Source organism: Pipistrellus kuhlii, unplaced genomic scaffold, assembly GCF_014108245.1.
Source record: "Pipistrellus kuhlii isolate mPipKuh1 unplaced genomic scaffold, mPipKuh1.p scaffold_m20_p_136, whole genome shotgun sequence".
NCBI lineage: Eukaryota > Metazoa > Chordata > Mammalia > Chiroptera > Vespertilionidae > Pipistrellus > Pipistrellus kuhlii.
In genome coordinates this window covers 108,774-119,011 of record NW_023425445.1, presented here as the reverse complement: position 1 = coordinate 119,011, position 10,238 = coordinate 108,774, and the positions used below count along the sequence as shown (strand labels likewise).

The 10,238-nt window shown below is 59.1% G+C and overlaps 1 protein-coding gene and 1 long non-coding RNA gene across 26 annotated transcripts in view; one reads left to right on the top strand and one right to left on the bottom strand.

Annotated features, from left to right (window-relative positions):
• Window positions 1–4,909: 4,909 nt before the first annotated feature.
• The window catches only part of LOC118718036 (patr class I histocompatibility antigen, B-2 alpha chain), a 39,915-nt gene continuing 34,586 nt past the window's right edge, over window positions 4,910–10,238 (top strand). For 4 of the 25 annotated variants that reach the window (XM_045581149.1, XM_045581154.1, XM_045581145.1 and 1 more), the window contains exons 1-5: window positions 4,911–5,064; window positions 5,169–5,453; window positions 5,688–5,963; window positions 6,547–6,822; window positions 6,944–7,048. In XM_045581149.1, coding sequence (XP_045437105.1) covers window positions 4,992–5,064; window positions 5,169–5,453; window positions 5,688–5,963; window positions 6,547–6,822; window positions 6,944–7,048 — 1,015 coding nt within the window. In that variant the 5' untranslated portion in view covers window positions 4,911–4,991. Of the gene's footprint in view, window positions 5,065–5,168; window positions 5,454–5,687; window positions 5,964–6,546; window positions 6,858–6,943; window positions 7,049–7,465; window positions 7,499–7,626; window positions 7,675–7,826; window positions 8,132–10,238 lie in introns of those variants that run through there. The other 21 variants (XM_045581163.1, XM_045581164.1, XM_045581158.1 and 18 more) reach the window with 17 other exon arrangements.
• Window positions 7,842–10,238, bottom strand: part of LOC118718040 — a 13,019-nt gene continuing 10,622 nt past the window's right edge. The window contains exon 3 of the long non-coding RNA XR_006741518.1: window positions 7,842–8,045. This is a non-coding gene — a long non-coding RNA (uncharacterized LOC118718040). The remainder of the gene's footprint in view (window positions 8,046–10,238) is intronic.

Sequence of the window (10,238 nt, the reverse complement as noted above, 5' to 3'; positions counted from 1 at the left end):
CATGTACCTTGGTTGCGGGAACATTCCCAGTAGGGAGTGTGCAGGAGGCAGCTGATCAATGTTTCTCTCTCATTGATGTTTCTACAACAACTCTCTCTCCCTCTCCCTTCCTCTTTGTAAAAAATCAATAAAATATATATATTTTTAAAAAGGAAGGACCCGTGCCAGGGAGGGGTCATTGGGAACCCAAGCACCATTCGCTTCATTTTGTTTGAGACACCAGAGGACCTTCCTCTTTGGAACTGACCTGTACAACAGTCTTTTTTTAAAAATACATTTTTATTTATTATTTAGAGAGGAAGAGTTAGAAACATCAATGAGAGAGGAACTACAATCAGCTGCATCTTGCACACCCCACTTTGGGGATGTGCCCACAACCAAAGTACAAGCCTTTGACCGGAATTGAACCTGGGACCTTTCAGTCCGCAGGCCGACGCTCTATCCACTGAGCCAAACCAGGTTCTGCTCACCTATACAACATTCTTCATCCAGGCCCTTTCAGAATTTCAGCTTTCCAGCTGTGTTCCTCCCAGGTGCTCTTGCAGTGATGTTTCCATACATATTTTGGTCTCTGTCGCCCCCTGGAGGCCTAGGCGACCTCCTGGTTGCAGCACGTACCAAATAACAATACGACCTGCCGCTGCAAAGGGGGAGGAAGGCAGGTGCGACTTGGGTCTGGTTCGGTCCCCCTTTTAGCCCCAGAAGCTGGCATAGAGGAGGCACTGAACGAGCATCCGTTGCACAGAAAGACCGAGATGTTGGTCTGAGGAACTAGAAGGCTTCGGAACTGTCCCCTGAAGCGTGTGTTTCCGGCCGGTGGGCTTTCACGTGAACACCTTCCGTCTTCTTGCGAATCTGAGCCCGAGGGCCCAGAAGGCTCTGTCCCACCGCGTCTGGTGTCCCTGGGAACAGAGTCCGGGCTGCCGCTCCGCATCCCGCAGGGACGGAAAGAATCCTGCCCCGAGCAGGTGGGATTGGGAGGCAGGAAGGAGAAGACCGGCCGGGGGTTTGAAGGAGGAGGTGGAGGGCGATGGAGTGAAGGACTATGTGGCCACATGAGTGCGAAGGGAGTGAGAGATCCCAGCACACCTCGTGGGAGGCTGACGGCTGACAGATGACGATAGCGGTGGCCGTCCTGGGAGCTCGGGGAAGTGGGGAGGTAGAGTCTAGAGTCTGGGCTCAGACAAGGCCCTGGGACCCCCCAGCTGCCCGGGGAGATGAGGGGCTGAGGGAGCAGGGGAAGGAGGATGACGTAGGTAAGCAGATACAGGGGGTGCAGGCAGGTCCTGTGGACGCCTCGGCCCTGGGCCCACCGCTCCCCACCTCCCTTCAGCGGCTCCTCCGCCTTAAGAGTGACCGTGACTTCCTCCTGGAGAACCAGGGTTTCCCTGCCCCGGCCACTACCCCTCCTGCGGGCTCAGCTCCTGCTTGAGTCAAGGCCAACTCCTGCTGGTTGGCCTCAAGAGCACAGGGCACCCGCACACATTCCCGTGGGCCTGAGAGGACAGCCTGGAAGGCGGAGGCGCTGACCCCATGGGTTCATGGCTGCCCCGGGTCCCTGCAGGCCTTCCAGCTGCTTCCTGTCTCAAGGCCCAGGGCCTCGCTCAGGCAAACACCTCACTCCACCGGGATGGTCCCAGACAGCACCCACCCACCCACCCACCGGGCGTCCTGTACCTGCTCCTCCGTCCTGGGGGTTCGGGTTCAGGGGGACCCGACCCAGGGTAGACTGAGCCCACTGCAGATCACAGCACCAAACGGATGCCTTTAGCAAGCGATCCTGATGAGAGAGAATCACAGACCGCTGCCTCCTGCACACCCCCACCTAAAGGACAGAGGGTCAGGTGCAGCCTTGATCTGCTCCTCAGTTCTCTCCAGCACCCCAGCCCTGTGGAGGCCCCGGTGTCACCTCAGCAGGCCCTGACCGGCTGTGTGACTGGGGGCCAGTGGCTACCCCTCGCCGGCCTCGGTTTGTGAGAATGATGAGACTTGACCGTCTTCTTGCCGGTAACTCACTCAGTGTCCGCTCTGGGTTTCCTCAGTTGTCCCGTGGACTGCACAATCCTGGGCCGGTTAGGGACAGAAATAGAATATTGGAGACTAGCTATGAAGTATGAAAAGTAATTATTAAATACACAAATCATGCCCCAACCGGTATGGCTCAGTGGATAGAGTGTTGGCCTGAGGACTGAAGGGTCCCAGGTTCTATTCCGGTCAAGGGCATGTACCTTGGTTGCTGGCACATGCCCTGTGGTGGGGGTGTGCATGAGGCAGCTGATCAATGCTTCTCTCTCATCAGTGCTTCTAACCCTGTCTCTCTCCTTTCCTCTCTGTAAAAAATCAATAATATATATATACACACACACACACACACACACACACACATATGCCTAATATGCTAAGTGTCTGGTCAGCCATTCAACCAATCAAAGTGTAATCTATAATAATAAAAGGGCAATATGCTAATTAGACCAGATGTCATTCCTGATGAAGCTGGCTGGGTTCCAGCTGCCTGCGGACAGCCCGAGGGAAGACAGCCCAGGTCCCGGGTGCCTGCCTGCATCCTGAGGAAGGTACTGGAAGGAAGCAGGTGCCAGCAGCCTGGGGAAGGCCTGCTCTTGCAGGAATTCTCGTGCACAGGGCCTCTAGTATGTTAATGATATGCTAAGGTCACTCAACTGCTCGCTATAACATGCACTGACCACCATGAAGCAGACAGTCAATCTGTCGACCAGTTACTATGATGTGCACTGACCACTAGGAGCAGATGCTCCAACTGGTAGGTTAGCTTGCAGCAGGGGTCCAGCCCATTGGAACTGAGAGAGACAGGCTGGACCCAGCCTGGAGCCCTCCCGCAGCCCCTCCCTGGCTGGCCAACTTCCTGTGTCTCTTGAGTTGGTTCCCGCTGTGTTCAGACGAGAGAGGGAGAGAGAGAGAGACACACACACACAGAGAGAGAGAGAGAGAGAGAGAGAGAGAGAGAGAGAGAGAGAGAGGGAGGGCCTCCGCACTGCGAACTGCCTCTGGGACATTGGCGCTGAGCCCAGGCACTGGGCAAAGCCAGGAGGGAAATGCTTGGATCATAGAGATGCGGGGCTAGAGGAGCGAGGGCAGCAGAGACCTCTGCTGGGCGGCTAGAGAGGCTCTAAGCGGTGCCTAGGCCGGGTAGGAGGTGGGGGTGGGGGCACAAGTGGCTAGGGATGCGGAATGGAGATGCCCCGAGCTGGTGAGATGGGGAAGAGCTTCACTTCCGTCTGTCCTGCCTCCAGGCTCAGGGTCCCAGCGCTGACCATGCTCCTGGTTCTTTTGGAGGCGCTCCCTGCCCTCCCTTGTGGCGCCGGCCCTGAGCTGACCTCCCTGTCTCTCACCCCACACACACACCTAATGGCGATCCCTGTTCCTGTGCATGCAGAGGACTTGCCCTTATGGGGGCCCCTCTACCCCCCAGGGCCTCACTGCCTACTTGCTGTGCGACCTGAGGCAAGGGGACTGCCTCTCTGGGCCTGAGGTGCCCTGTTCCCCAAAAGGGGTGTTCTGTGCTCCCTGGCCAGGGAGAGAGGCCACGTTGGCGGCTGCAGGCCCTGTCTTTGAGCAAATGTAAGGGAGCTACATAGTTAAGGATGGGACAGCAGAGAAGGAAAAATGGAAGTCAAGAATAGCAGGTTGCAGCTTGCTGACTAGTTGCTAAGGCAACCCGACTGGGCAAAAACCCAGCTAGGCGGGAGTTCCTGGAGCAACCCCAGTGAAGAGGGAAGAACCAACACCCTTAGAGAGCTCCCTCCACCCTATAGACAGACAGCTCCCTCCACCCTATAGACAGACAGTTCCCTCCACCCTATAGACAGACAGCTCCCTCCACCCTATAGACAGACAGCTTCCTCCACCCTCCAGGGTCCTCAAACTGTTTAAAGTGGGGGCCAGATCACGGTCCCTCAGAGAGCTGGAGGGCCGGACTATATGAACTACTAATTCCTACTGTAACACCTCGGCTGCGCTCACTGCCCAAAAAACCTGGCGGGCCGGATCAGACTCCTCTGCGGGCCGCATGTGGCCCGCGGGCCGTAGTTTGAAGACCCCTGCGACAGACAGCTCCCTCCACCCTATAGACAGACACCTCCCTCCACCCTATAGAAAGACAGCTCCCTCCACCCTATAGACAGACACCTCCCTCCACCCTATAGACAGACACCTCCCTCCACCCTATAGACAGACATCTCCCTCCACCCTATAGACAGACACCTCCCTTCACCCTATAGACAGACACTCCCTCCACCCTATAGACAGACAGCTCCCTCCACCCTATAGACAGACAGCTCCCTCCACCCTATAGACAGACAGCTCCCTCCACCCTATAGACAGACAGCTCCCTCCACCCTATAGACAGCTCCCTTCACCCTATAGACAGACAGCTCTCTCCACCCTATAGACAGACAGCTCTCTCCACCCTATAGACAGACAGCTCCCTCCACCCTATAGACAGACACCTCCCTCCACCCTATAGACAGCTCTCTCCACCCTATAGACAGACACCTCCCTTCACCCTATAGACAGACACCTCCCTCCACCCTATAGACAGACACCTCCCTCCACCCTGTGACAGACAGCTCCCTCCACCCTATGGACTGGGAGCTTCCCAGGAAGCACCAATCAGAAGCCGGGGGGGGGGGAGCATGTATCTACCTCTAGACACATAGCTACTGTGCCGGCCCCTTGGGGTCCCTCCCTGCTGTCCCAGACACGCCCTGTGTCTGAGGCCTGATGCCAGCGCCTGGCTCTCTCAGAAAAACCTTGCTTTTGCTTCCCCCTTAGGTCGTGAACTCATTCTTTGACCTCTAAACTTCCTGTTGTATCAACAAGTTTCTGCACCTCCTTCCACCTCCCACTCCCATTGGCTGAGCTGCTGGTACAGCAGCCAATCAGCGTCCCCGCGGCTCCGGGTTATAAGTCCTCCGCGGAAGCGCCGGGACTCAGCCGCTCCCCAAACTGCCAGGATGCGGGTGCAGAGGCCCCCCACCCTCCTCCTGCTGCTCTCGGGGGCGCTGGTCCTGACCCCCAGCGGGGCCGGTGAGTGCGGGGTCCGAGGGGGCGGCTGTGCGGGGAGGAGCGCGGGGACCCGGCGGGACCCTTCTCCCTGGTCACCCCCGCCCTGCCCTCCGTCCGCCCCCCAGGCCCCCACTCCATGAGGTTTTTCCGCACCGCTGTGTCCCGGCCCGGCCGCGGGGAGCCCCGCTTCCTCGTCGTCGGCTACGTGGACGACACGCAGTTCGTGCGGTTCGACAGCGACGCGCCGAGTGGGAGGATGGAGCCGCGGGCGCCGTGGATGCAGCAGCCGTGGGTGGAGCAGGAGGACCCGGGGTATTGGGACCGGGAGACGCAGATCCAAAAGGAGAACGCACACAATTACCACGTGGGCCTGCAGAACCTGCGCGGCTACTACAACCAGAGCGAGGACGGTGAGCTGCGCGCCGGGCCCATCACGACCTCCCTCCCCACGGAAGGGCCGGGGTGGCCCCGAGGGTCTGGGTCCGAGTGTCACCCCGAAACGGCGGGACTCTCCAGGCCCCCCACCCCCGGAAGGAGACCGCGGGGACTGTGACCCGATTTCACTCTCAGTTTTAGATTCAGTCCCCGCGGGGTGGGCGGGGCTGGCCGACCTCATAGCCGGGCTGACCTTGGGGCGGGGTCAGGGTCTCACACCTTCCAGTGGATGTCTGGCTGCTACATGGGACCCGAAGGGCGCCTCCTCCATGGGTACAGTCAATACGCCTACGATGGCACTGACTACATCGCCCTGAACGAGGACCTGACCTCCTGGACCGCGGCCGACATGGCGGCTCAGATCACAAAGCGGAAGTGGGAGGCGGAGCGTTGGGCTGAGCATGACAGGAGCTACCTGGAGGGCCGGTGTGTGGACTCACTGCGCATGTACCTGGACAAGGGGAAGGAGACCCTGCAGCGCGCAGGTAACAGGGGCCCTGGGGCCGCCCCCTCTCCCCGGGGCTGGGGCTCCTCCAAGGAGACAGGACAGGGGGTCAGTGTCAGACACCCCTCTTTGGGGTCAGGGAGGGGGTCCCCCAGGATGTTCAGGTCAGGTTCCAGAGGGACTGCCCCCTACACTCAGGGACAGGTAGGGGTGCAGGCTCTCCTGGGCTGCAGGGAGACCCCCTGCAATAAGCCGTCAGCGGTTCCCAGGGGCCCTGCAGTGGATCTGGGACCCACCGGGACCTTCTCTCTCAGGCCTTGTGCGCTGCCCCACACCCCCTGTGTCTGAGGCCTCACCCCAGCTTTTCTGAGTCACGTGGACTCCACCCAGGCCAGACCTTTTCTCCCCTCAAAGCCCTGCCTCCTGCCCTGGGCTGGGTCTCTGATTATAGAACTTTCTAAAGACTCGGAGGTTCTTCCAGGTGCCTCTGTCAAGACTGGTGTGTGTGCTGTGTGCTCCCTCCCCCACCCAGGTGTCTGTCCACTCTCAGGATGGTCACATGGGCGCTGCTGGAGTGTCCCATGGAGGATGCAAAGTTCCTGCATTTTCTCCCCTCCCCTCAGACCCTCCAAAGGCACACGTGAGCCACCACCCCGTCTCTGCCCGGGAGGTCACCCTGAGGTGCTGGGCGCTGGGCTTCTACCCTGCGGACATCAGCCTGACCTGGCAGCGTGATGGGGAGGACCATACCCAGGACATGGAGATGGTGGAGACCAGGCCTGCGGGGGACGGCACCTTCCAGAAGTGGGCGGCCGTGGGGGTGCCCCCTGGAGAGGAGCACAGATACACGTGCCATGTGCAGCACGAGGGGCTGACCGAGCCCCTGACTGTGAGATGGGGTGAGGAGGGCCGTGGGCACAGAGCCTCTTCTCAGGGCAGCAGGGCCCTGGGGGACCTCAGTGGGGTGGGGGCTGAGGCCTGGGGTCAGGGCCCTCATCCTCCCTTCCCTTCTCCTCCCAGAGCCGCCTCCTCAGACCTTCATCTTCATCATCCTGGGCATCGCTGGGGGCCTGGTCCTGCTGGGAGCTGTGGCTGGAGCTGTGATGTGGGGGAGGAGGCGCTCAGGTGGGCAGGAGTGGGTCTGAGTGTCTGTCCCACTGGGGGTTCAAGCCCAGGTAGACGTGTGTCCGCCTCATTCATGGGAACCACCATCCCCACATGTGCGATGGCCAGTGTGGGGCTCTGTGCTCACACTGACTCTGTAGTGAGGCCCGTGGGAGATGAGGGACCCACTTCTCACCTGATGATGCTGGTGCTGGGGACCCGGTTCCCAGCAGCCCCAGGTCAGAGGGCAGGTCCCTGCTGAGCACAGACCTCCAGGAGGGCGATGGGTCCAGTCCCCACACATGCCCGTCCCTGATCCTGCCCGGGGTCTGTACACACGGTTTAGGATACTTCTGTGGGCCCAGGACTATGGCTTCCTCTAGGACCTCATGGCCCTGCCTCCTTCCTGGTCTCTCACGGGGTGTTTTCTTCCCGCAGGTGGAAAAGGAGGGAGCTACGCTCCGGCTGCCAGTGAGTATGGAGGGGTGACCCCTGAGTCCCTGTGACAGTGCAGAGGGAGCCATAGGGGACCCCACCCCATAGTTCCTCTTAGTCTCCTACCCTGGGGCTCTGAGCCCGTCCTGGTTTGTCCCCTCCAGACAGTGACAGCGCCCAGGGCTCTGATGTGCCTCTCTCGGCTTCTAAAGGTGAGACCTGCCGTGGGGAGGGGTGGAAAGTGGAAAGAGGGGGGACTGGGCTGTGGGGAGTCTGGGGGACACTGTGAGCATGAAGTGGGTTTGAGAATGTCACCAGTCACAGCCACTGTCCTGAACCTGCTCATGACGATTGTCCTCCACAGCGTGAGGCCGCTGCCCTGTGGGGACTGAGTGATGGAAGGTGTGTTCCCGCTCCCACTTCCTGACTCAGGACCCTCTGATGGGGGCTGGCCCCGCCCTGCCCCCCACACTTTCCTATCAGCAGAGGTGGCTGGGCTCTCCAAATCCCCATCCCTGCCTTTCCTCCCTGGGGCTCTGAGCTGCTACTTCCTGCTCCGGATTGAAATGAGATGCTGATGTGACTGTTCATTTCTTGCCAAAAAGGCGTGGAGGTTATTAAAGGGGAAGCTCCTAAATTCTGAGGGGAAATAAATTGAAGCTCCAAGAACTTTCCAGGTCCCGTGTGTTTGCTGTGCTGAGCCTGTCGCAGGCGGGACTGGAGGGGCGGCGAGGATGGAGCGTGGTCGGGGCCTGGTCCTGGTCAGTGCGCAGTGCATCGTGGGCTTTAACCTGGTCACTCATTCCAGGATCACTGCCTCCCATGGTGGCGCCGCGCAGGGCCTCCCCCACTTCAGGCAGCAGACGGGAGAGGGGGGGGCCCTGCATCACATCGTATAAACTCCTGAGCACAAGGGAAGCCCCCATCCCCCAAGGCAGCCTCCTTTTATGGTGGACCCGCCTCAGAGTCAGGGTGACCCCATCCCAGATGCCACCTGCGGAGGAGCCCAGAAGTGAGCGCCCCCCAGTGCCATCCCACGTAGGGTTACCCAAGCGTCTCCTTCACACAGACACGCCCCTTGGGCCCCACGTGTTCCCATCACGTCATCGCCGGAGCCTCGGGGCCAGGGCAGAGAGACCGAGAAGGCTGTTAGGACCACGCAGGGACTGGGGGGCCTTCAGAGCTGGTCCCACAGCTCCCCCAATCCTTTCCCCTCCTACCCACAGCCGCGGCCAGCCAACTCTTTATTATTATTATTATTATTATTATTCGTATTGATTTCAGGAGGAAGGGAGAGGGAGACATAGAAACACCCATGATGGGACAGAGCCATGGCTAGGCTGCCTCCTGAAAACACCCCCACCCCCACCCCCTTCTCTGAGGACAGAGTCCACAACCCAGCAGGTGCCTCACGGGGAATGGAACCCTGACCTCCTGGTTGAAGGTCAATGCTCAGCAGCTGAGCCACACCCGGCCTGGCCCACGGTTCCATAACAGAATGAGTGACACAGACACTGGGAGGGCTGAGGCTGGGGGAACTGGCACGCACCTTCTCAAACCTGAACGTGAGCTTCTCCCTCAGGAAATGTCACCCGGCAGGGACCACGGACAGGCCTGCTGTCCTGATGCAATGCCAGCCCCGAGAGAAAACCAGAATGTTGGGACAGGTGTGTCCCACCAGGTCAGCTAGACCCTCCCCAGCGCTGACACACTTCCTAGGGGCTCTGTGAAGAGACACAGAGGTGAGCATGGAGGGCGGGTGACTAATGCATCCGCACGGGAAGGGCTCTAGGACTTAGAGACACAGGGCATCACCTTCACTAACCTGCATGAGGACAGAGCCCCCAGCCAGACAGCCCTGGGGACGGTGACAGAACAACACAGGAAACATTCACTATTCCCCAGCCAGTGGGGGTCCACACTTGAACATGGAACTATGAACCAGGAGGTCACAGGTCACCTTTTTGTCTGAGCATCCCCAGTGCGGGGTTTGTAAGAGGCAGCTGATCAATGACTCCTTCTCATCATTGATGTATCTATCTCTCTCTCCCTCTCTAAGATTATATATATTTAAAAATTAAAACAACAACAATACAGTCAATATGGTTTCAGGTCTCACTTTGCAAAACCCTTTTCAGAAATGACCACAGGTGTGGCTGTGGTGACGGTCACAGGGGATCATGCGCACTTACCTGAAAAGGTCAGTAAAAAACTGCCTATGCCCATTCCTGTGAGGCTGTCTATGTCTTAATAAGCTGCCGTCACAACAACAGATCAAAATCAAAAGCAAATGTGCAAACCCAGTGTCTCCCAGGGGGATGGGCAGGATGTGACAGGGGAGCAGGCCCCTCTCTCCTCCTTCACTTGGGAAATTGGTGATTTTCATAAAAACATGACTCTGTCCCCATCTCCCAGGCACTGAGCATGCGGCCTGAGTTTGTATTTGTTTCCCTGTGTGGTTCCGTGAGTGGTGACTGTGACAGAGGGAACCACAGGGACAAGGTTATGGGGGCCTCCCCACTGTGTGAGGCTGCACAGAGATGGTGAACCCCAGACCTTGGAAATTCCCTGAACAGCACAGCGCCCGGGCCAGGCCTCGGGGGACAGGGGGACGGGCGCTCCGCGCAGGAGGAGGGTCAGGACCGAGTCCAGGGCCCAGGCCTGCGCTCAGGTCTCAGCGGGGCACAGAGTCTGTGGGGGCAGCTCTATGATTGGGACTCTGCAGAGCCCTGGTTTCACTTTTCCTGTACCAACATGTGCGAGCGCCTCCTTTCTG